At 35.3% G+C, this 27,574-nt stretch overlaps 1 protein-coding gene and 1 long non-coding RNA gene across 10 annotated transcripts in view; one reads left to right on the forward strand and one right to left on the reverse strand.

The window, feature by feature from the left end:
- LOC6567858 (tight junction protein ZO-3) overlaps positions 1–27,574 on the forward strand; it is a 110,510-nt gene that overhangs the window by 17,708 nt on the left and 65,228 nt on the right. For all 8 annotated transcript variants that reach the window (XM_043215249.1, XM_032740360.2, XM_032740348.1 and 5 more), the window contains exon 2: positions 26,455–26,530. In XM_043215249.1, the coding sequence (XP_043071184.1) occupies positions 26,455–26,530 (76 nt within the window). The remainder of the gene's footprint in view (positions 1–26,454; positions 26,531–27,574) is intronic.
- Positions 25,588–26,501, reverse strand: LOC116805808. 2 transcript variants are annotated; one of them, XR_004365410.1, is made up of 3 exons: positions 26,441–26,501; positions 26,324–26,379; positions 25,588–25,940 (listed from the first exon to the last, which is right to left on the reverse strand). It is a non-coding gene; the product is annotated as an uncharacterized LOC116805808 (long non-coding RNA). The 2 variants fall into 2 exon arrangements; XR_004365411.1 differs by having other exon boundaries at positions 26,446–26,498.

Genomic DNA, 27,574 nt, shown 5'->3' on the forward strand with positions numbered 1-27,574 from the left:
TTTTGGCTTTAATGGCCCAACTTGAGCGCTTAAGTGGTATAAATTGCAATGCACTGTAGTCCGCTCGCTTAGAGATGCATATCGCTTCTTTTTTTTTGGGCAGTGTAGGGGTGGGGAGTGGATTGCAATTGCCGAGTGGATTCCGTTTTGCTTTCGTTTTAGTTTTTCACATGTTACTCTTGTTTCGGAATTTATTGCCAAAACGGAAGGCTTTCTGCATGTATAAAATTGGTTATACTTACAACTTGTTGGGCAAGTGTAAAGTCTGCTGCCAGAACTAATATTTACATATTTTATCTTTGAGCATCGCTTAAGTAAAATCTAACGGAATAGTTTTGGTAATAAATCTTAATTTTTCAGTAATTGTTATACCATAGATACACTCCAGCTACACGCTTGACTCTTTTGCATAATAAATCAGAAATCTTATGTTGAACATGTTAAAAAAGGAGGACTTAAAAACAGCTTTGCTCTGGTGTAGTGAAAACAATGAGAATATGTTGTTAAACATAAGATAATAGAATTGAATAATAACCATTACATATATAGCTTGAGCTCTAGCTTGACCGTGTGCATATTTCGATTCATTACTATTATTGTGGTTTAACTAGTTAATATTTTTCTCTTTTCAACATTTTTTTGGTCGTGAGAAAATGAAGGTTTGCAGCTCCCACAAGTTGATATGCCAGCCAAGCCTGGCATTTCACATAAATCAAGCAAATGTAACAAAATCAATCAAAATTAACTTCAAAGTGCTTAAAAACTCCACACCCCAACAGACAAAAAGACCGACAAAGAGACAGACAGACTTAGTCTGATGTAACATTAGACACAAATTTGTAGAGTTTTACTGGATACCATCACGAAACTGCAGAAAGCACAGGCACAAATGGAGAGCGTAATTATTATTAATTTGTCAAGTATGTAAAACACATGCCCTATGCACCACTGGGTCGAGGGACAAGGCAGCGGGGGCAGATGCAGGGGCAGCTGGCCAGGCGAGAGGAAACAGTTGCACTTATATTCAGTCCAGATGCGGGCGCAGCGTGAAATGTTTCCCTCTTTTTATACCCACTACTCATTAAATGGGTAGCTAGGGTATACTGAACTTGTGACTATATATATATATATATATATATATATATATATAGTCTATATGATCCTTTTTAGAGGCCTCCAATTTGCAAATTTTGTATTTACTAATTATAAGTTTTTTATATATATATATAAATCTATAGGTGAAAAGATGAATTACCCCAGCTTTAATTCTAGATCACGGTCTGGATGCCTTATCTTTAGTTGCTGCTTGCTGTTATTTTGATATTAGCATTACGGGGTATCTCCCAGTGGAGCAATCGCGATCGACAGCACTCTTAGTTGCGTTGTATTTTGGTTGGCCTGGAAATTGATGTTGTTGTGGCAGTTGTTGCAGCCACGCGCCAATTGGAAGGGGAGTTGCGGCGAGCTGAAGGGCGCAGGGAAAGTGGAGAGCAGCACAGCAACCAGGCAGACAAATTTCAATGCAAATCAAAAATCGGCTTGGCAGGCTAGCAGCCTAGCAAGGCAGGCCTGCTGGCAGGCGGGGGCAGAGAGAAGGTAGAGAGGGCATCTGTGTATTCAGTGGCAGCGAGACAAGTGCAGACAACAATTCCCGACAGACCATGTACATACATATATAAATATAGTATCCGTCCGAACCAAATTTGTCGACGAGTGCCTTTGGCGCTGCATTTGCCGCTGTCTCTTTCTATTTTTATATCCATTAAATGCATTTGTGCATATTTCGAAATCGTGGCACATTTACAATTCTGCTTCGATCGCACTGTGGTTATTTTTTATTTGTTTATTTTTGGTTTTGGCTTCCAAGTCCAATCCAATTGTGTTTTGATTTCGTTTTGCCATTTGGCATGAGCAGACAGTTTTTGAATGGTAGCCCAAAAAAAGAAAAAAAAGAAAAGAAAAACTGGATGAAAAGTTCGACTCGATTGAGCAAAAGTTCAGTTGCATCTGACAGCGTCTGCAGTGGGTAGCTATACATAAATATAAATATATGTATATTCATATATATATATAGTAAGTATATATGTGTATGCATTTTTATATAAACTGTGATTACTTTGAAGTTTTGCCAAACAACTGCGTATTTTGCAAATTTGGCATCAAATTGAGTCATTTGGGAAAGCTCTTCAGGTCGAACAGGAAAAATAGCTCATTATTCTACATTGTTTTGTATTTAATATTATATAAATCTTAAATGTTGATTCTTGGGTATAATGAAAAGTATTATTAATAAATCAATTAATATCCATAAATTAATAAATAAAAGGTTTTTAATTGCAAAAAGTTTGGAAGAACTGAGTGGTGAATAAATGAATTTATTTCATTTAATGAATCTTAAGTTGGATGTTTTGTTTAAAAACCATTATTATTTTAATACTTATTAAAATTTGTTTTTTGTTATTATTGTTATTTAAGTAACTCACTTAATATCTCGAACTCAACATCTTGCAATTGATTTGATAAAATTTGTGTTTAACATTAATTGGCCTAGCAAAGCTTCAGCTGGATACCAATTACGTGAACTGAAATGGCAAATTATCTGATTGATTATCTGATTTGGTTTCTCTGCATATATACGTGTATGTGATTAAATTCAGAGCTATTTTTAGGCTGAGCACATTTAAACCAATTGTGCTGCATCCTTGATGCATTTCAAGTGCAATTGGTGTCATTGTCCTTGTGCATTGTGCCGTGTCATTTGCCATTTGCCAAGTTGCCAACATTGTTGTTGGCCAAGAGCAAAGTAAGCCGCACACGTTGCTTTTGTTTCAAGCTCTTGCCATATGAGTATACAATATATATATATATATATATATATATATATATATATATACATTTTTAGCTCAAAGACTATATAAATTTGCATAGAGTTGACGCTGCTGTGTGGCAGTTATGGCCACGAAATGGGGAGCTAGCAGGCACTGGCTTTGAAGGATTACGGGGCTTGTAGCGACTGCTTAAGCCGGAGGCCAACAATGGTTGCACATAATCCTGTTAGTTTATTTGCACAGCACAACACATCCCAGCAGCAACGAGCAATGTCAAGTGGGGACAAACAATATGGTAAACTGACAGGATAAACAATGGCAACAGATCCTAGACAATGCTTGCCTTCTCTTTCTCTTTCTCTCGTTGCCAGCTGCAAATGGTAATGAAGATAAAGTCGTACGACTACACAAAATGTGATTCTCCCTTTGAGGTGTCCAGCTGTCTACATATGTACAAGCATGTGCACTGATAGAAAATTATTTACACTAAAACTTATTAAATTACGCTGCAATTAAAAAATACTATAACTGAAGAAAATGAATTTTGAAAAATCTGAATAATATTTAAATTATTTCAACTTCTCAGAAACTTTTTTTTATAAGAAAATATATATTTAAAATAAAACAAAATAAATATAAAGCATTAATAAGTATTCAGTAACGACATTTCTGAAAACTAGGTAAATTATTTTTTCAAGTTATAGAGAAGTGACTAGTCATCTTATTTTTGGGCACAAATGGGAAAACTCATTAAAAATGTAGACAATTTACACACAAGAACACACAACCAGATAAGACACAATCATGCATTTTCAAATGCAAACAAAACGTCAGCAAAATATAAAAAAAGCCAACATCCTTCCACTGGCACCATTAATCTTGGCCATTGTTCGACCACTGCTGGTGTCACAGTTATAAATTATGCATGATGCTTTTGAAGTTGATGTCGCTGCTGCTGCTGCTGCTGCTGCTGCTGCTGCTGCTGTCGACCACTTTAAAATCGATGCGATGTATATCGAGTGACCAGACAACCACCACCACCGCTACGAACACCATCATCACCATCGTCAACTACTTAAGGAGAATGAGTGAGACGAGTGCAAAAATGCAACCAAGCGGAAAATCAAATAAAACGTCAACGTTGCCCGACGCTTTGCCGTCAAACTGAGTGTCACTGAGTGAAGGGCCAAAAAGGGCAGAGCCGCCAGTTTGCCAGTTTACCAGTTGAACAGTCGAGCCCACCCGGTGGTGCGTTGGTGGTTTGTCCGCCATTGCCATTGCCATTGCCACGTACCACGTACTACGTACGTTCAAGTGTCAATTGGTTTACTCCGTGGCCACTTTGTGGAGTGTGTACTGTTGCAGACCGGACTAGGCGGGCATTCTTGTGTTTTTCTTGTGGAGTGCGCTCTTTAAAGTGGCTGCATTTATGCTATCCCTAAAAGCAGAGTGTGTGCTGCACACCATTGCATCGGGGCCAAGAACTTTGAACAGTCGCTTAATATGCATAATAATGCAAAGAAATAAAATGACGACTTTTCCAACGTTGAGTTGAGGTTTTTGCGGCTGTTAGCGGCTCCTTTTTCTTGAATGCAATCAGTAATTTGATAAGTAGGAAACGTATTAAATGTTTAGACATACCCGAGCTAAAGAGGCTTCAATTTTCATGTTGATTATCTGTAGCTCTGGAGTTGAAATTAGAAAAATCTTGATTGCAGAAAAATGCATTATTGAAAAATTCTGAAGCAGTTGTTAAAAATATATGTATAATTATATACGCATTGAGCAGCAAGCCCAAAGTTTATGAAATAAAGATTGTTCCTTTGCTAATTTCGAAGCAAATTAAAATGTTTTGATCACATTTATAATGCTCAAATGAATTAGGCTGAATTCGGATGAGGAGGTCATTAAACCATTAAAGAATAAATTTACCAAATATGTACCAATATATACCAAATATATATTTATATTTAATGCAATAAACACAGCATAAGGTATTTCAAATTTTTCCTTTTAATATTTTTTTTCCAAGCAGGGCCAACGAATTCCCAACAATTAACTCAATGCACTCTTTTGTATTTTTGGATTCGGCTCCTCCACTTGCTGCATTCGTTTATTAAAGAAACTCAAGTAGATTGAAGTAGTTTATGGTATTTGGATGCACTTGGATTGCATTATATTCCTCTTCATCGACTTCATTTTGGTTACCAAGTGCTGAAAATCCACTTAATCGACTGTGAAACCGTATGATTCGTTTGAATAGAACTGGGTCAATAGCCTTTGTGGGAGCCATTTTCAAGTATCGAAAAGATATGTTTATGTTTTCAAAGAAACCCAAGAAAATAATGGAAATCAAAGGTAAATTCCCCAAACATAACATACAGATTCCGGTTCAGCTACCATCGACACTTCATTTTGTTGAGCATAGAATGCGTTAACCCAATTTTCTTTGCACATAAAAACAAACATTCTAATGCATTTTATATTTATGTTTTTTTTGTTTTGTTTACTTTCAGGTATGTATTTGCACCCTACTTTGTGTATTCTTTCGTTCATTCGATTGGGTGTAAGTAAAAATGTTGCCATTCAATTAGCATAGTGGCAATCGCAAAATGTCAACAGCTCTATCATTGAAAGCGATCAACACGACGACAAAGATGCAAGACTCTTGAAAGTTATGTGCCACTCTGCCGCAAATTGGCAGCAGCTCAAATCTGTCAACGGGCTGCGAGCCCAGCTATGCACTCGGGCTTCACCTGTTGCCAGTCAGCCAGTCAGCCGGCCAGCAAGCGCTTAACAAGTTTTCAATTTGTAATCGCGCGTGCTTTGAATACACACAGCCAAACGGACAAACAATTGAGAGACAATCCGCCCGGCTTCAAGTCGAGTCGATAAGTCCAAAGATCTTGCGTCGAGTCGACTCCAGGCCAAGTGAGGCACGCGCGCATGCGCATTTTGTACAAATATGGCAGGAGGCCACCAGCCAAACAGACACAAACATTTATTCATTACGCACAGCAGCGATACTTATGATCCATGTCTGTGTCGGAGAGACCTGTTCCATCGGGCTCCAGTTCGAGCATTTAGTGGATACAGATACTCAATTATGCTGCGTCTGCTAAGACTGCCAATTCATTTACCATTTACTGCCGATTGTTTATATCAAAACGATTTCACATAATTGTTGTGTCTTTGCTTATCATTTGCATGAATTGTGCTTTATTTAATGATCGGCTTTATTTTGTTGGCCGGCGCATTCACAATGGCCACGTAATAAAAATGTGAATGTGCCATATAAATAACTTTCAGAGGCCTATTTGTAATTCCCCTGCGTCATCGCTAGTAAATCTTTAACTCACTGGCTCGCATTTTATGGTCACAGACATATATACACATCACGTTCACAACATTATAATACCAATTACACATTAGAAGGCGGACCTTGGTGTTTTCCTATGGGAAAATCAATCGAAAAGCTATTTATTAAATTTATTTCAAACAATTTCGAATGAATCTTTATTAATAAATGCATTCTTGGCTTAAAACTTCTTGTTACTTTGACGAGTAGTAGTTGGCGAACCCATTTGCCGTACTATTTAGTATATTAACTATACCTTATATACTAAATTATGCTATTCAGTTACTTAAAACCACAAGAAAAAGTGATTAGGTATTAAATCTGACCGTCCCAAATTCTTTGAATTTTCAAATTAGAAAGCTTATATTGTAATATTTTATAATAACTTATTTTTGTGTTTTGATGTCTCGAGTCTTTGCTTGATGATAAGCCTATCTTTTTTTTGTTTTTACATATTTTACACATTTTTTTACACGCCTTTCACTTTAAATCTCCAATAGGATTATGCATATTCGATTTTCTACCCTACTGTGTGAATTTGATCACATATCTGTGTCAATAGTTACCAATTAACCAGTTGTTTCTTATTTTATGAGACTTTGTAGAGACTCGGCTAGGTCTTGAACACGTTATTAAATCATAAAACGATCAATTTATGCAACACTCATTTCGAATTCATATCGCAAAACAGAAGTCAATTCAAATTCTTTACAAAATTTATTATTTCTGATAATTTATCTGTCAGTGTGTTCTGGCACCTATTGTAAATGGCGGCAGTCCGAGAATAAAAGTCTGAAGCCTCCAATAGTAACATTTTTCATACAATTTTTTTGCCATTGTTATTATTGTTACGTATAATTTGCATAGTTTGTGGAGTGGAGTTTTGTTGATGTTGGAGCTGTTGCCATTTTTAATTCAACAATTTATTTACGACATGTTTAGATTGTTATTTTTGTTGCTGTTGTATAGCTTCTATTATTTGATGATTATTATTGTTGTTCTGGCTTTGTTTTCTTCATTACGAGCTTCGTGTTTTTGCTGCACGTGTTTGGCTTGAATAAAATTTTTAAAAGCAAGTTAAATATTTTGAATTGTCGGCTGGCAAATGGCCAATTCGGCGCTGTTGCTTTGATGTCGGATGAGCCCATCATCATCAAAAAAGTTGGTTCAAAGCCCGGGACATATGTATGTACATGGCTATGTATGTGTCTGTGTACCTATTTGGCTCTTCACGCACTTCCGTTCAATCAATGTAAACAGTCCATATTTGTTCGCTGAATATAATAATTACTTAATTATTTAATTACTTAATTACAATATTTTCCAGTCAAAAATGTAAATTGTATTCGTATTCGTTTATATTACAATGGCATTGCACGTCGATCTTTAAAGCATGTAAAAAAATAATAGAATAAAAGTAAGAAATAAAAAGCTCCTCATTGAGAATCTTGGAAGATTCCTCTACAGACTATCCTACTTTAGTTACTAGACTTCTTAGTCTAGCGTTGAGTATTCGAAGTCTATTTTTTCGCATATTTCTTGGCTAAAAGTATGGTTTATTATAGTATTGGTTCTATTAGGAGTTTCTCTCTACGCCCAATCTGGCTTGCTTGTCCACCTGCTATATCCTTCTGACCGCGAATACATCTTTGTCTGATCTACGTTGGTCTAGGTTGGACCGTTAATTACGTCTTGCCGAGTGATGTTTGACTTCTGGATAGGGCAGCAATGTCTCCATCTCTATTACCGTAGGTAATAACTGTATCAAAATGTATGCCATGCAGTTGGAATATCAAAATACATATATGCAATTGTGCACGAGGTATTACATTACACGGATCGTTTACAAATTGTTAAATAACAAATTGCACTTGGCCATAGGCAGCGGACAAGTCGACATAAACAACTGAGCACGTTAATAAATCATTTTTGACCAAAATGAGCCACCCTTTTCTCCAATGAGCTGCGTGTCCGACCATTTTTGGGCAAAACCAATCGATCAATCGACCAACTAGGGGCTGCCAATTGGCAATTGGTCAAGTTATCAACTATCCGACTTAACTGCCAAATATGCCAAAATGCAGGTGGCAAAATTAGACACAAAACACAACGTCAAATCAAATGGGAAAAATCAACACAAAAATATTGTGAAAATTGCGCAAAATCCAATACCTTTTTTCAATTCAGCCATTTTTTTATGGTAAGACACAGAAATGACAACGTCAGCGATTTGTTTTCTGCGTATGCGACGCAATTTTTTCACAGTTCACAGTACGCGAATTCACATTGTGTGCCAGATTTTGGTTTGCATTGTTGGCAAAATAATAATTGAAAACCCGGCGCCACAGAGTCTTGCCAAAAAATGTATTGAAAACAAATATTATGGTCAATATACGCTTGCAATGTTTGTCAGCCAAAAAAAGAAAAGAAAGGAAAACCAAAAAACAAAAGACAGAAAATCGTATTTATTTATTAGGTTTTGCTGTTTTTATGTTCGTGTTTGTAAAACAAAAGCGAATAAACAAATCAAATTCGTCTTCATTATACCCAACGACTTTACCCAATGACATCATCATTGCCTCTTTTTTATATGTAGTTGCTAATGGCTTTAACTTGAAAAAACATTGCCGGTACATGCAAAGCTCCGCAGTTCTCCCTCGCAAAATTACTCACCAGCGTGCCACATTTGACGCCTGTTGAAATGCAGCGATGCAAAGCATTCCATTTAGATACATACCATAGGATTCCATTACATTCAAATATTATAAATTTATCACAGCCGCGCTGGCGTGTGATTCGAATAATTGCTTTACAATTCGTCGTGGCCGTAGCTGTTGAGATGTTAATAATTATAAAAAAAACAAGTGAGATTGTTGCAGTCGAACGTAGTCGACTGTGAAATACTCTGGTTACTGGTGGCAAAAGAGCCTTTCAAGGCAAAATTAAATGACCAACTTTGTTGGTTATTGCCACCAATTTACCTTCCCAATTTGGTGACTCTAGGTTATTCCTGTCTGTTAAGTACATCGATCTGTGAAAGGCTTGTTCTGCCCTTACAATTGTGAACGATATATATTTTCATCAATTTACACTTATCGATGTTATCGGTTTGCCAGCTTTCCAATTTTAATACATTATCTTTCGTTCATAATCCAAGTTTCAAGTGCAGCAAGACACACCTTGCACAAAACAAATATGCTCTTCTACTTTCGCCAACAGTGTATTGCAAATTAAAAAATATATTCGGTTTTATTATGCCTTTGGCATACAAATTGCTTGATGTATTACATTACACGCTCAAATGTGTGCAGATCAGTTTATGTTTTTTTTTGCTCAGATATCAGGTGTGGCTGCAAATGCTTTCGCTTTACATATCAATCCACAGTTGAGTTATGGATATGGAAGGCCGGACCCAGAGGCACCAAGAACTAACATGACAGTATTATATATGAGTTGCTAAATAATATTTTTGATCGCTATTTTTATGGTGTAATACGCAGAGTATTTCACATTTCCAATCACGTACAATGTTTTATCTTTAAACATGTATCTTTAAATTAATTAACTCGAGGCGGTCATAAGCGAAGAATAATTTCTTAAAAGAATTAATTAAAAGTAAATTAGTTTTTGCTTTAAACAACTTCATATTTTGTAGAAACAGAAATAATAATAAGTATAAGAATAAAACAAATTACTCAAAGAATTATTCAGTTTCGTATAAGAAATGACATTCACGAAACTTAGCAACATTTAAACAATGTTAACAAAATTTGAATCATATTTTATACCTCTTTTTATTTCACAAAAGTCTTATTTTAAACCTAATTGTATATTTATAATATTCCTTTCACCCATTCACAATCCGCTTATTGGTTTAGCCAGTATTGTTTTAGAATTTCGCAATGCAAAACATATAATTTTTGTTGAACATTGTAGAAGGTAGATTCATTAAAAAATAATGAGTCATTTATCATGAACATTGGTTAGATGGATAGAAATGATGAGAGAAATATGTTAAAACAGGAAACAAACGTTAGGTTCGTCGAATTTTGAATACTCTTGTAGATCGGGGTCAACACAAAAAACATAGCGATTGTTCTTAATAGATTTATATGGTAATTTTCCAAAATCTTAGGGAAGATTCGTTAGAATAACTAAATAACTCTTATCTTGGCCGATCGCATCTACGTGAGCTATATGATGTGGATGTATACCAAGCTTCATAAAAATCTTAAATGGAATTGATGTGTTCGTTACAAACATCACGATCAAATTATAATACTCTCTGCAAGACGATAAAAAATGAACAATCTCTGAAATAACTTATTTTACATTTGAAATTTTAAAGTATCAATTAGGATTCGTATTTTAGCAACAACTTTAAATATATTATGTACACTTATGCAAAATTATTATGAAAAATGTAATTGCAAGAAAGAAATATATTTATGCTCTCATCTATACACATTTATATGTGTGCAGTGTATGTTTGTTGACACTCCTCAAATTACAAGTATGAGATCTCGACATTTGGTATATGGTGGTTGAATGAACAGTGGCTTCAAATTGCCATAGCTTTGGAGGCGTCTCGAGCTCATCGTTAAATTTGAAAATAGATTGTAATTTTGTGAAGGGCATACAAAATTTGACACTTTCGCGTCAAATTAAAAGATTTTTATGACTGTGTAAAGTCAAGCGAAATTGAAAACTTGTCAATCCTGTTCAAAAAAAAGTTGTCGGTTCAGCAGTGCTTATGTGATTTCCATAGAATTGGCAAAGCTATACGCTTTAGCAGGGGCAGAGAGAGAAATCCGTTTGAAATACATCGATCATATAATTTGCTAAACTCGCCTTAATTAGCCGCCATTTGATTTTAGTATTTGTGCCAGAGACAAATATATAGATACACAGAATACGAGTATTATTATAATATATATATGTATTTGGGCACGCGCAACTCGCGCTGTGAGACGATAACTTGGATTGTAAGTTTAAAAAATCTTAACACATAACAAAACACATCATAAATTTTATGATCCAAGCGAAGAGCTTAGCTCTTGAAGCTGGAAGTTCTACGAGAAGAGCCTCCACTCATTAGTGGCACAGCACACACACAGACACACACACACACACACACACACACACACACACACAAACAAACAAAAAAAAAGCAGAACAAATTTAAGAATAAAAACCAAACCCAAAACCCCAGCCAAGCCTCTCAAATTCAACTCTACGAGTTTTACAGCCGCTTGGGCTTTACGCTTGGCTTAATACCGTCTTATATTGTTGTTGTTTGAGCTCTGTTGTGATTTTATTTCTCTCCATATGTGACCATAAATGTGAGCATTTGTATGTTCATAGTTCATCTACATATATATGTATTTATTTCAACTCTTGTAGCATGCCATATAAACGTGCTCCGGTCGCCAAGTCTCAGTCCGTGTCTCTACATGAAAGCAATATTTAAAAATCACTTTTGGTCTGCCTCAGACAACAAAAACAAAAACAAAAAATAATCAGAAACAAAAGTAACAGCAGTGGCCAACAGCAGTCTGGCATAGAACTTCACCCACATAAATAACTGCAGGTTTTCTTGTTTGCTTGATTCGCTATGAAAACCAAAGGTAGTTTAGCATTGCAATAAAGTTTGTTGCCTTTGACAAATATATGAAATAATGTGTCTGTCCTATACCCTAAAAACTGTCAATGCTTTTTTATTACACTGTTCACAAAAGTAAGTTAAAGAAAATCAATGATTGAACATTGTGAAGTAATATGTACATATATGAAGTTGAGCTGGTATTACAATAACAATAAAAAGAATTGAGTAAGCTTTGATTTTAGGTAATATCTTTTTATGGTTTTGAGAGTTGTTATCCAAAAATCCATAACTAATCTGCAAGGCACACCTGCCTCAAGGATTTTCCTCTTTGGCAATAAGTGTATTTTGAGTGTAGGTGTAAGATTACTTTTACTTTTACTACTGTCAGTACTTGTTTTTGATTTTTTTGTGTTTTTTTTATTTTTTTTTATTTTTCTATATATATGTATATATATATAGTCAAATATAATTGTAAATTTATTGCATTCCATCGACAGTTGTAACAACAACAATAAATTGCAAACAACTGCTAATGAAACTTGACTACAAATTTAAAATCTTGTTTATTTTTTATTAAAAAAGAAAAATAATGATATAAGACGTTTTCAATCGAAAGTTTTGACACTATCCTTAAATTTAAAAAGAGTCAAGTTAATCAATAAAGTAATTTATGCTTTTTGTTGTATTATTGTAAGAAATACGTAAATTGTCTTTTTTTTTACTTCACCCTTTGGTAAAAATTGAGGATAGTAGTAAAATATTTAAGTATTTATCCATCAAACTAGACAATTACATTTTTCATTAGATATGACGTCGAAGTGAGATTCTCATGGCTTACTCTAGGTGTACAAGTCCTCTATAAATATATGTTTGCAGTATTTGGCTTGATATTATTTGCACTGCTTTTGGCCATGTTGACGCAGTAATTTTTGGTTGTTAGTTACGACTACAACTACTCGTCATACTTGAGCTGCTTACTCAAGCGCACCTTTTGAACGGACTTGTGTATAGTTTATAGATACAATGTACACACAAATCTCTAGATACACTCATGGCTATAAATTTGTGTAAAAACAATCACTGTGCTGAACTCGGTAGCCGTATATATTCTTGTGAGTGGGCAGCGAGTCGAGATTAAATATGTTTAAATATTTATCAAATGTGGGAGTGTGCGAGACAAGTTTGTGAGTCAGGACAAGAACAGCAGCGAATGTTGCCTATGAATGGTTTAGGGGGAAGCACGGCTTTGAGGGGGTGTCTCAGTTTTCAGTTCTCTCACACAACGCTCGCCTTTTCGAGTGTTAAATGAATACTAAATATTTACACTGATTTATTTGGTGCATTAGAACCGAGCGCACTAAGTGGTATATAAATATTCTATATGAGGCTATAACTCATTTGATTTTTTTTTTTTTTTGGTTTTGTTTTTGTGCGATTTTATTTTTATGTGGAATGACACAGTAGCTGCAACCAGATGGAGATGCTTATCTCATTGAGTTTTCTCTGTTGTGCATGAGATTACCACAATAACCGCACCGGAAATGCGATATCCATCGATGATGCCAAAGAGCATTGTGTGTGAGGCTGAAACGCAGCTTTCTCAGGCCATGAGAGCGCACCAACTGTAAAGTGAGATCGACCACGTTGAATGTCAAGCCAGTCAGTCAATCAGTCACTCAGTTATGCAGCTAGTCAGTTAGTCAGCCTGGCCAACAGCTCAGCACAACTCGTATGCAGCAATCAAGCACACACACACACAGTCATCGTATTGACAGGCATGCTTCCTTCCAGCCATGTCAGCTCTCTAATTGCAACTTCGTATTAATAGTAATAGTGGTAGCTATTAGCTACTAGCTAGTATGCTACACTTTTCCCAAACCCAACTGTACAGGATGTGCGCGCCAATCGTCGCTGGCAGCCAAGTGCTGCAAAGACACACACTCGGACGTTACACCCAGCCCAGCCGTCATACTTCACAGCGTCAGCGGTGCTGACTGAGTTGCGACTGAAAAACCAGCTAACTTTTATATTAAAGAAAAAGTTTTATGCAATTTTATCTATCCTATTGAGATGCAATGTTTTCAAATGACCATGGATAAATTAAGTTTTCTCATCCTTGTTTGCCTAATATATCAAATATTTGTAGTAGTTTATAAGTGGCTAGATCTGTTCATGTTGTTTCATTATTTATTTGAATATGCTTTTCGCTGGCTCCAGGCCAGATAAACAATTATTTTATTAAATTTACAGAATTCAAACATTTTCATGTTAATAACATTTTTTATACATTTTTTTAGAATTAAAATATTTTTATTTTCACAGAACATGTCTCAAATGACTTTTTTTTTTTGTTCTAACTGAAGCTCATTCAATTCACTTCTTTTTTATATTATATTAACTTCTGGTTAATTTATTTATTCGTTTTAACAAAACTCACACTGTTCGCTGCCTTAAAATATTCTCTGCAATCACAATTGCAAACCAGCTAGATTTTCCGGCAAAAAAGTGCAATTGGCAACACTGTTTGTCATAGAGCTGTCAAAGCTGTGGTTGTTGTTGTTGCTGTTTCTGCTGTCTTTGGTCTCTTGTGGAACGCTTTCTGCTGTTTTTTTCCTTTTAATTATTTATGCTTAAGACACGTTAATGATTTTCCTTGGAACTGTGTAGATGCGGCTTGTGTCTGCCATTTCTGTCTAGTGGCTTCTGTTCTTTCAGCAGCTTCGGCTTTGAATTAAGACTACTTTGAGAAATGTTGGTTGCGTTGCTTGCCCCACACACAGCTTGCCGTACACATACAATCACACACTCAATTTTGCGCTATGATTTGCAATAATTGCATTGGCTTTATTGTTCACTATTCGCAGCAGTTGACGTTGACCTGTAAACCGTTTTGTCGACACTGCCAACAATTGCCAACTGACCCCGTTGAAATGAAATGAAGGAAAAAACAAGTTCTTCTGTTTGCCAGTTGACGACGATGCGAACAAATGTCGAGTGAAACTGGAGATTGTTATCGGTTTGATTGAATGGAATGTTGTTGCCGCATGCTTGTCAATAGAAAAATACCAGTGTTTCAATTAAGAGTTCATTATTGCACAGTTAAGCCGATTATGATTAAGATTGGATTTCAAATGAAGATGTCGCAAGTGTCTAGTAAAATACATCAGAGTTTGCTTAATAAATTGAATCAAAGCTCACAAGGAATCCTATTAACAAATAATGTGCATACGGAGAGATTGGATAAGGATTCAAACCGAATTCTATAAACTTCAATAATAAATTTGATTAATTAAGTATTAATCAATATAATGTTCATTATATAATTTATTTATTTACTCAGCTGTGCTCTGATTTTCAGTGTACCACATATTTTGCGGTCTACTTCTCAAATTGAAATAGTACGTGCTTTTGAATCCAATTTGTACACTTTTTCAAACAAACAAGTAATTTATCCAGTCTGAACATTTTGTGTTTTTCAATTATGCTTTCAAATTAGTTTGCCAAACCCAACAATTAAAATGTGTACATTAATAATACATTTTAAATTTTGTTTCTCAAAAATTGCTATGTTCAATTCGATTGTAACTGAATTTTAGTAGCTTAGTTTCCTAAAATAAGCTTTCAGTATTTTAATATTAAATTAAATTATAACTGGCATATATTATTATTATTAATATTAAATTAAATTATTATTAGCATGCGTCAAATTTTATTAAAAAACGATTAATCAACTTGCCAATAATCTATTTCAAACATCAAAAACATTTGCATTACTAATGCACAGTTTACTAAACACTTTGAAAGATCCAAGGTTCGAAAAGCCTTGAAATGAACTTTGAATTTTCTTAAAAGTGAACTTAAACTGTGAACGAATTTTAGTTTAATATTGAACAATCTATTAAAATACAACAATATTCTTCGATATTCTCACTGATTCATGAGAAATTTGCAACTTGCGATGAGCTTTAATTAGTAAGAGCAAAAATGCCCTTAGTTTTTCAGAACTGATTACAATTAGACATTACGCAAACGAATGCAAATAAATGTAATTCATTGAACTGACTTAAACTACAATCACTTTTAATTGCCGTCGCTAATTGAACAATGAAATTCCTTTGAAAATTAGCGAAGTGCTCAAGTCAACATTTGTGGCGCATAAAATCAATAATACTGAGAAATCGACGCAAACAACATGCCGATGCCATTGAAATTATAAAATCACATGAATATTTACTGCAGGCATAAATCGGGTGTCCATATACACATAAATACACTCACATGCAGCTTGTTAATGCGCTTATGTAATGCATTCAATATTTGTTTGTATTTTTTGTTGTTGATTTTTTTGCTGTTCATTCTCAACTTGCACTCAAACACGACTCATCATTTTGGACAGAATGACACACATGGGACACGAACAGATGTCAATTGTCGATATGGTTGCAGTCGTTGCCTGTTGTTAGGCAACCTTCATGGGCTGCAACTTGGTAGTAACGAGACGACACTTGGTCTTGGCATGACAACTGAAACGCAATTAACCGGCCAAGTGCAATTAAGTCGACAATTACCGCGTCAGCATCACCCTAGAGTCAAGTCTGAAACGTTCATAATTGCCTTTAAATGTTTTTGAGGTTTGTTGCGTTTTTTTTGTTTTTTGGTCACCACTAGCCAACAAAATTGGGCAACTCTTTCGGCGGCGGCTTTGTGCTGCTTTGTGTGCAACACTACTCGCCTTACATGTTGATTTAATTACAATCAGAAGCGGGACAACGACTTGAACCCAAGTTCAATGGAGCTGTCAATGTGCCCGCCTCGACAATTGCATTCACATTTTTATTTCTGCCTGCCGGCTCTCTGTCGCTTTTACAGTTTTCTGTTCCAGTATGTATGGCATTTGTGCCCCGCACTGGAAAATTAGCCTAATGTCCCTATTTCCGCGTCTGCCGCTTGACGCGCTGTCGTCGCACGTTCCAGTTTGATGTCTGCATCGGCATCGGCATCTGCATCTGCATCTGCTTCTGCTTCTCTCCTTACTATTTTCTTTTCACTGGTTGATGTTCTTTTCTTTTTTTTCTAGTGATTATTATTTTTACAATTTTCTTATTTTTTTTGCGTATGCATTTAAAAGTAGATTAATAATCGTAATACTTGGTTTGCATATTTCAATAGGGAGATTAAATGATGTTGTTCTAGCTCTTTATTCAAGTGTTTGAATTTACTACTCCAGCAACAGTGATATAAATCGCTACTGCTACGATCATTAACAGACTTATAAAATTCAACGGAAATGAATGATTTTTTCGCAGAAAGAATTAGAGCAGAGCTAGAGCACAGCAGCCGAACTGGGCAGCTTGTGCAACAGCTGTAGCAATCGCAACCTTAATTGTTTTTGTTTTTTATTCAACTTGCAGTTGTAATATATTTTTTCTATATTACCAAAAGATTTGCTTTAGATAAAATTAGGGTATTATTTCTTGAATAAATTAATTTATACATCAAGTTGTCGTAGTTACATATATGTCAATTAAATGTCTCAGTAAATTAAACCAAAACAATTACGAAAATACGAATGTTAAGTTCTTTATTATCTCGGCACTATTTGTATGGAACAATTTATGTTTTCTTTCAGTGGAGTCAATAAGTAAACACTAGCACTCAATTATTGCAAACGCACAGTTAAATTGTTAATAAATAAAATACTTTATGGCCATTCTGTCGAACTTAACAGAATTTTCAATAAAATGTCTGGCGGGTCACATTTGCTGCTGCCGTTGTCCAATTGCATTGGCAGCAAATTTAATGTCTTCCGGTTGCATTTCAATTGAAGTACAAAATAACATATGTACGAGCTTTTGTGTACGCTTCTGTGTGTGTGTGTGTGTGTATTTGTGCGAAAAATAAGAACATGAGCCAGAAAATGGGCCAAAAGTCGAGCCGAATTTAATTTAAACAGAAGTGGAAACATTATTGCATCAGCGATTTATTTTGTATAATATTTTTGGCTCAGAGCTTTCGTCGTCGTCGTCGTCGTCGTCTTCGACATCCTTTGCGTTTGCTATTTATTTGGAATGAAATATGAATGAGGCCGCGACCGGAGATGGGGCCTTTACTGGATAGCATGACCACGGTTTCATGGATGCAGTGAAGCGTGCGGGGGCAACATCTGCAGCCAGCGAATTTCTGTCATAGAATATGAATAATTTTTCGATACGTTTTTTCATTTCTCATTTTTTTTTTTCGGTGAAATTGCAAAATTTTCGCACTAAGCTGTACGAAAAAGGGATTATTGTTATTTCGCGTGTGTCGCTTGGGAAAGGAGTTGCGGCATGGGTTGGTAAATGCAAAAGGGTTGTTCGACACGCATGTGCCAGCGTGCCACCAGGAGCAGCGGCTGACTAAAAGAGGGTGTATCAAATTTCCTTTACGAGCTGATTGCTGAACAGGAAGGAAGAGCAGCAAGGTGCATATGCGCATATCAGATTATATATATATATATATGTACATATTATATAGATTCAGGCACATGGCACATGTCATATGGCCCCGAGCTCTGTCAGGGTTGAAACTCAAGCCGAGCAAAGCAATTACAAGTACAAACACTTGTTGTAATGTCAGCTGTCAATAGCACGAGTCTGTTGCAAATTGCTGGGGTTATCCTTGAGCCGATTACATCAGATTTTGTCTGTCTCTGGCAAAAATGTTCCAGAGCAATACAAATACAAATATTAGTTGCGCGGAAACGAGATCTGTCAAATTAAATGAGGTTAATTTCAGATTGAAATTTCAAAAAATAAAAGAACGAAAGAAGAAGAATATTTACTTATATTTCATATAAATTCGTTGCATGTGCAATTTATTTAATTTGTTGGGTTCCACAAGTTGGAAGGTGAAAGATGGGGGAAGAGAACACGACTAGCAGACACCCTGATAACAACTGTTAAATACATTGTTGCTAATTTTGGTTTGTTTAATATGAAAATATGTTTTGGAAATTCAGCTGTGGACAAAGCTGAATCGACTTGTCTGTTGATGCTGATATATATACATAAAGGTGTCGTAGATGCTTCCATTTGCCCTTGGCATAGTCTTAATAGGTACACAGTATTAAAAATAATACTTTTGATGAAGTAAATAAGTTTATTGGGAAAACGTTGAACAAATGATTTTTCAATAGCTTTTACCTTCATAGAATCTCACGTTTAATTTAAAACAATTGGGCGTTCATGAGGAATGCTTACAGCTATTTCTTGATGTGTACCACACCCACATTTTATACAAATATGTTTACTGAGAACTTAATGTAGAATCAAGTCAATTACTGAACAAGAAAACTTGATCACACTTAAGAAATTATAATTACAATTAATAATTGCGCTGAAGTACTTTGAAAAGCGTTAGTCACGTTGAAAAACTTCTTACTTGAGTACAAGGTTAGGAAATTTGTAACTAGTCAAGTCAAACAAAATATCAACAATCACTTATACTTAAACAATTCTCTGCAAGACAATTCTCAAAATCGCAGACATCTACAAATTGGATAGTGTTGCGTTAAAACTTAAAGATTTATGCATATACTCAATTTGTGAATAATTAATTATAGATTTTTGTCTTTATGTTGATTTCCTTTTATTTCGAGCGCTTCCTCGTGAGCTCATAATAATAACAACAACAGCAACATCATGTTGAGGCCCCTTTAAATTTATATGCCCACAAATGGAAGTGCCATCGAATTAATCGCCACTTTTCGTTTTCGTTTGTCTATCTGGCTGAGCTGCTCATCAAATCGAGGCCTATAATGGTTCTTAGGCCTACTGCCAACCTTCAAAAAACTAATCGTAATTGTTGGCAGACAAACCAAAATCAACTTAAAATAGCAAAAAGAAAAACCATTTGCAGAACAAATCAGCGTCGTCATTCATGGGAGACGATGCTGTTTGAAACGTAGACGCTGCCAGCTCATTCATAATTTTTTTCTATCATCGCAGCTTTGATGAGTTGCCGCACTTCAGCGCACTTGAAAGCTGACTTTTGATGTTTGGAATTGTACTTGAAAAAGTGCTACAGCACTCGTGCCTCAACAGACAGTTGAAGGCGGAACAGAACTCGAACAAAATGTATATACATATATATATATATATTATATATATACAAAAAAGTGGTTTTAGAAACAAAGAGTATCGAATGCTAATAAAATTGATTAACATGGCGCAGTTTGCACAGATTGATGACTGTCAGGGCCAAAGTCTGTCCGCTCGCTCATTTTAAAACATATCAGCGATTATATCAGCAGCCAGTTTGCCATGTTAATCCCTCAGCTACTTTTTGGGGCGCGACAGCTGCCGTTGCGCCACGCTGATACTCTGACATTCCGACACTTGGCTGAGCTTCGTTTAATCTGTGTGACATTTTGTACGACGCTGCATTGCGACAAATTTGTTGTTCATATTTATGTTTGTTTGTTGCATATTGTTTGGGAATTTAAACTATTAATTTGACTGCACCGAAAGCCGCTCATTATGGCCATGATAAATGGCTGAAGCGTGTGGCAGCCTGCATTTAATCCGTTCGCTTTCTTTTGTTGTCAGGCTTACAAATATTTTAACGTTGCATTCATAATGAATAATTTGAAATTATCTGCATGCTTTTTTGACTTTGAACCCAACGTCGCCTATGGTATAAAGCAAAATTAATTGTAAAGTATGCAGTTAATTAATTATGCGCACAGTTGGAAAGTCGACACATTATAAATTTAAATACTGCGTATTAGCCAAATTGTGTGCTTACATGTTGTATTAGCATGCTGATTTAGGAAGTGTTTTTAATGGGTCATTATGTATATGTAAATCTAAATCTATGCTTCGAAACAAAAAAACGCAAATGGAACTTGTATATTTATTCTTGTGAATAAAACCAATCTCAATCTTTAAAACCAATATCTCATTTTACCTCAAGACATATTTTATTTCCTTGCAAGTAAATGCTTATTTTACTTTTAAATAACACTTTAAAAGTCGTTAACATATTTTTGAGGGTCTTAAAGAATACAAATTTAAAACTAAAGTTACAAAATATAATTTTATTATTACATTTAATTTAAAATTACTGGTTTCAGTTTTTATTAGTTTATATTACCTACAGCAACTTCCTTATTTTCTAAATTAATATTAAATTATTATATATATGTATATATACGTATTTTGACAGCTACTTCCTTATTTTCCAAATGAAAATGAAATTGGTGTTTTTGTTTTTAAATATTTTATTCAATGTTGCTGTCTATTGTCTACTTTACTTGCTGGCACATTCCAGTCACATTCCCAGCCAACTCTTTTGTCGATTCATATCGCATATCACACTTCATCTCAAATATCATAGAGTTAATCTGTGAATGGTAAGTTTAACTTTGCTCATTCAACTTTTATAAGTCGTCTCTTTCACTAAATTGCACAATTCTTCCCTAATTGAGAAAAAAATATATATGCGAGTATTTGCTATGAGTGGATTCGAGTACTTGCCACATCAGTTGGGGGTATTCATTTCTCTGGGGTGTCTGGCGCTCTGTGTATATCGCTTTAGCCTCTAAAAATTATGTCACTTGCGGCTTTTTTCAGATAGCATTGTTGCCGCGTAATTGTTGCAACAATTGCAAAGTAAATTTTTATTTTGTTTCGATTTTCTCTGCTTTTGTGTGTGTGTGGTGTGTGTGTGTGTGTGTGTGGTGTGTGTGGTGTGTGTGTTACTGTTGCTGTCAACCGACGTCGGGGTTCGGGGTAACTTGACACTCGAGTAAAGTTGGCGCGACGTTATCTGTCTGTAGGTTCGACTGTCTGTCCCGCAGTCCCTCTGTCTGGCTGTCTGCCATTTACGAGTGGGTCGCTTGCTGGGGGCTGAACCCCCAGCTACTTTAAGTGGTCTCATATTTGGACTCTTGCATTGTCACACATATTTATATTGTTGTCTTTTTTTGGCGTTTTTATTTACACGTCGCATTTGTGTTTCAATTTGAAATTTATTTACAAGTGTGGCAGTCTCTCTCTTTCTCTCTCTCTCTCTCTCTCTCTCTTTCTCTCTGTGTTTATTGGAGTGTTTGCAAAGTTAAATTTGTTAAATAAGATTTATGATAATTGTAATCATGGTCTCTCACTCACACACATTTTATTGCTTGTGTGTTGTCAATAATCATGTTTCAATTTTTTCATGCTTGAAATAATGTTCCCACGCTGATTAATTTTTCTCTTCGTTTCGCTTTCACAATTTTGCAATATTTCTGTGCGTAATTGTAAACTAAGCCCATGATTTGGTTGTGCAGCTGGGCGTGTTGCCTTTAACAAAACCGCAAAGTGTATGCCAGCATTTTCCTCAAAATCTCTTTGCATATTTTATAAATCTCGTCTCGCAGTTGTTATGTCTGGGAAAGGTGCTGTTCTCTTCTTTTGCTTCTGTCATTTGCTCATACACCGTCTAGTTACACGTACAGCTCTCAATTACAGCATCTATAAAACTGTTTATTTTCTAGCCTACTCCAGGGGCAATGGGTACTTTTTGGGATCACCAAACGATTATTAAAACCGCAAACTGCCGTGACTTGGCTCAGATATTTCCGCTTCCGTTTGTCAGTGTATGTGAGTCATTTGCACTGTGTCTTGGCTGTCTTTGCAACACAGTTCTGCCCCAAAACGTTTTTTGACTGAAGCGTTTGTCTCCGCAGTAGATTAACTTGTACTGTTGTGGTTTTATTTGCATTCATCTCTTGATTGCCTTTAGGGCATTCGCATTCCATTGTCTTCGCTTAAGTTTTTCTGATACGACCACAATACGAATACGACTAAGATTTGTATGCGTGAACAACAACAACAATACAAGTTTAGAGTACACATCTAATAGTTACCGGTAATACGCAGTCATTTGCTGGCCATTAAATATTTTTATGCTCAGTGTCAACAATTTAATAATCTTGTAAGACCGTTTCAAACCGAGTAGTAAAAAGTTTGAAATGATTACCATGAAATTAGCTATGAACTTTGCACATTATTTTGAAATTACCAAATATGTAAACTTTTTTGCAAAATGTTAAATTTAACATTTAACGTTTTGAAAATGGCAATGATTATTAATATATTTTTAGTAATTAAAATTTAACAACAGTCTAAGAATTTTTTAAAGTGTGAAACTAGCCAAAGTTGTTTTCTCCTAATCTGTGTAGTCCACATCTTGTATAAATTGATTTTCCATCATAAATATTCACATAAAATTACGAATTCGAGCGGCAACAACTTAATCACAAAATGATTATCTTTAAGACTAATAATCTTGCATTAGTCTCTCGCATTTGGAAACTGTGTGATTCATTTCAATTTATTATAAACTTGCTGAAAGTCTAATTTGTTTGTTAAATTATAAGCGAATTGGCAAATATTATTTTTTATTGGGCTACTAAATTATACAGCTGACTTCGATTTCCTAAAATAGTCATTAAATCAATGTTGATAGCTGCACTAAAATTGATAAATTTGCATTTAAATCGTTGCTAATGGTTGATTAAAGTGAGTAATTAAAATTCGAAAATTATCCATCGGATGAAATTTATAGTATAACTTCTACATATACATTATGAACAATTTGTCAGCTGCTTAGTTTTAAGTGCAAAATATTTACCCAAAAGCACTTTAACTATATAATCAGATGAGCATAATTCGGGCGTGTTGCAATCGTTAAAACTAAAGGGAAAGAAAGAAACTTAAATTGTTGGCTTAGTGCAGCAGTGAGTGCAACAGCCTGAAAATGTGCTGACGACGCCTTAGGTTACATTTGGTGGCATGGATGAACATGCAAAGTTCTTTCGTTACATATTCCACAACCAAAACAGACCAACCAACACTGACGAGGTAACCCAACCTGGCCCAGCACTTAACTATATAACTATATATTCCTATGTATTGTGTGTAATTTAAGCATGTTATATGTATATATTTATGTGTGTTGTTGTGTTTAAACATTGCACCGTACAAGTTCAAAATCAGCATGCCTACTGCCAACTGCCAACTTGCAACTGGCAACTGGCAAGTGGCAATCCAAGCTGATACTAGCCCTGCGCCTCTGTCTGTCTTTCGACAAATGGCTGCAAGTTTGCTGGCGGCGCATAAATTTGTTGCATGTACGACAACAAACGCGACCATAGTCGGGTGGGTTGCCCATCTGTGCTCTCCTTTCTTCCCTACCCTTTCTCCCGGGTGCTCTGTTTGTGGTGAGATCCGTGAGAAATTCTATGTTGATATTCTCACGCATGTCTCTAGGATATGCACGAGTGCATTTCAGGCCAGACCACTCGGCGAGTGGAAGCCCAATAATTGGAGCAGTATTTTCCATGAGTTTATTTTAGGTTTAGTGATTTCTACGCTACACTTCAAAACTCAATTAGCATGCAGCATGGGAACTGGGCACAAACACCAATTGGAAAGCGTAGTCCGTGCCCATTTTGTGGCTGCCACTTCAGGGCGCCGTTAACACTGGCAGCAGCACCAACAGCAACAACAACAAAATTGCAACAGGTTCAAAAACTAATTTGCATGCATAAAATCGCAAAGTGAGCCGAGACACGACCGAGACACATCGAGGCCCCTGACAGTCACTTACCCGTAAAAGATAAAAAATAAAACCCGTCCAAAACTATACCAACTACCAAGATAGCAACAAAGCTACCAACAGCTGAGCCCAGCCCCGTCACTCATCAGACAGTACACACACACACTGACACACATATATATATATATATATATATTTGTATGTATAACAATTGTCTGTCCGCATTTCTGGCCATGCGGTTGGTCGCTTCGTCTCCTGCTCTCCGTTGCTCATTTGATCTTTGGCCAGACAGCCGCTTTTCAATTGAACTTGAAGTGTTTGCCGCAGCTATAGTAGACCCGTATACCCCAGTCAATATATAATCAAACACACACACACACACAACTATTATTTGCTTGTACCACTTTGTTGCCAGTGTGTCTGTGTGGCAAGTTCTTAATGTGTCTGCTATTTTCGTTTCAATTGTTGCTTTTGTTGTCGCTGTAATCCATATGTATTTTACTAACTGCTCTACATTCATGCTCACCTAGGCTAGGCATTAGTGCTATCTCATTGCTTTGGTTATGATTCTCTAGCAAAATATTCAATTCCTGAACGTAAAGTGTTGCAAAAATGTATTTACAATTGTAAACTAAATGTTTGTTTGATATCGTGAATCTTATGTTCTATTAATGGCATCAAATTTAGTTTATACAGAACTTTTTCTAGGTCAATAACAATCATTAAATACATTATTACAAGTACTTAAAAATAAGTAAAAATTATATAAAATCCGAAAAGGTACAAGTATTAAGTATCTGCGCAAGCGTTTTCATTAAAAATATAAAACCACACGATATTTAACTTGTTCGGTGCATTATATATATTGTCGATTTTTTTTTGAAATCTTAATATATTTTGTTTTTTATCTGAAAAATAAACATTAAAAAAATTACGTATATTCAAATGTAAAAAAAAAATAAACATTTGAAAAATAAATGCCTGTCAGTTATTTTTATGAGCAAAACTGTCTAAAAATGTTTTATGCCGAAGTAAATTTGAAAGAATGTAAATAAATCGTTAAAGCTGTTATTGCATAACTGTAATAGTCATAAAAAATGCATTCCTTTTTTAAATATGCACATACTTGTAATACATATTCACATAGCTCACATAGTAATAGTTCATAGTAATTCACAACAGAAATGATTATTAAAAATTAAATTTTTTGTACATTTAATTTGATTTTACTTGTATTTTTTTCTTAAATAACTAGCAAATAAACACGTAGTAAGTTTTTCTATTAGTGTATTTCAGCATTGTCTTCTTAGTTGGTTTCTATTAAATGATTTCAATCATTTTGAGCGGCTCACATGTATTCAAGTGTCTCTTTTGGCCCTTGTTCTCGTTCGTATCGGCGCTGATTGACATTTATCGGCATATTGACTGATCCATTTAAAGAGACACGGATTGATACACTTATGTCTGTGTGTCAATATGTGTAAGAGTAGGAACAATTGCGTTGGTTGCCCGATTGACTCTTGTGTCATAAATCAAGTCAGATATAACGATTTATATATATGCATACCTGTTTGTAAGGTTAAATATTACTGTGGCCCCAGACAATTTTTGTTATTGTCGTCCAATGGGTGCGTAAGTTTCAATGTTTGTATTTCATTTGCAATTCCAATTGACAAGTGTGTGTGTGTTTAGCTGTTCTACTAATTATGATTTATAAGCAAAGATACGTCTAATTTATGTAAGTCTTGGCTAAGTGGCATGTGTGTTTACAATTCTGAAAAGCATTCGTGTAACTATAACGCTTTTATCATGTTTTGGTCACCAAGAACCATAGATAAGTAATAACATTTATAAATTGTAATATGCTAATGACTAAATGTACTACAACGCCCCATTCACTTGAGCAATGTTATTGTGAGTGAGTTAATGTGTTTCGAATCAAGAACTTACTCATATGTTTCTTAGTTCAACAATCAGCGTTTAGCTCGCCTCTGTATATGTATACCCTGTAATGTTTGTTAACGTCTTCAGATTCAATAAATCATATTTCTCATATCAAGTATTTACCCTACATCTTACAGATGCCGCCAATCTCGAGAACAGCCCAAGTGAGGAAAAAATACAAAAGGAAATCGAAACGATCGATTACATTGACAAGTGAGTATAAAATAGAAAACTATACAGAGTGTATGCTCAACTAAAGCAGAACCTGAAATTAAAAAGCCAACTACGGAACCCAGAAAAGGTGTCAATTTACAATTTAATTCGAATCAAATCCAAATCAATTCAATCGCAAATCTGACAGCCAATTTAATTTGCAGTCGAAAATTACCAATTGCCAATGAATGCTGTAATTTTCAATTGCACTTTTTAATCTTTTTTTTTGTTGTTCTGTTTTCCGTTTTATGTATATTATTTTTGTAGCTCTTGTAAACACCCTTAAAAAAAAGCAATCACATAAATTATATTAGGCAGTCAGCAGAGTTGGCAGCAATTACAAGTGGAATTAACTTGTAGCAATTTCAAAACCATAATTGTTCACTAATCTTGGTCAGTTGCAGTTACCATTTTGCCATTGCCGGAACAAATTGTGTATACGCCACGTTTGACCAATCCTTAAATTGACAACGCTGAGTGTTGGGTGTTGCTGCTTTGGCTGTTGTTGTTGTCATTGTTGTTGCTGAGTTGTTGTTGGTACATGAACTACAATTACAATTTGTTACTAGTTCGATTTGTTTTTTCGCTGGGCGAGTGACCACAACATTTCTCATACGGGCATAGGGCAAATGCCAGTCGTAAATTATAGGATACCATAATTTTGATTGCTATGTCAAACAGTTTTGCAAGCTGCTGCTCTTTTTTAGTTTGCTCAAACCCCAATCGCTATAGGAACCACAACCATAACTTTGGAAATCTTAATCATAAATAGCTAACAAGATACTATGATAAATGAGCAAAAGGAAGTTAGAAACTGTAGCGAATAAGCAAGACAAAGTATTGCATACTGCTGATAATTATTACTGCTCAAGATATATTGTTTAAAGGGATATTTTTGTAGCATCACAGATTTTCTCACAGAGACATTCTCTATAGTTTTCCTAATTGGCTTATTCGAGGATCAACTTAACTCTCGTTGAAATTCCTAATTATAATATTCAATGCAATTCTGGTTTGAGTAACCTTACATATTATGATATTGTG

This window comes from Drosophila grimshawi, unplaced genomic scaffold, assembly GCF_018153295.1.
Source record: "Drosophila grimshawi isolate 15287-2541.00 unplaced genomic scaffold, ASM1815329v1 contig_311, whole genome shotgun sequence".
Classification (NCBI taxonomy): domain Eukaryota; kingdom Metazoa; phylum Arthropoda; class Insecta; order Diptera; family Drosophilidae; genus Drosophila; species Drosophila grimshawi.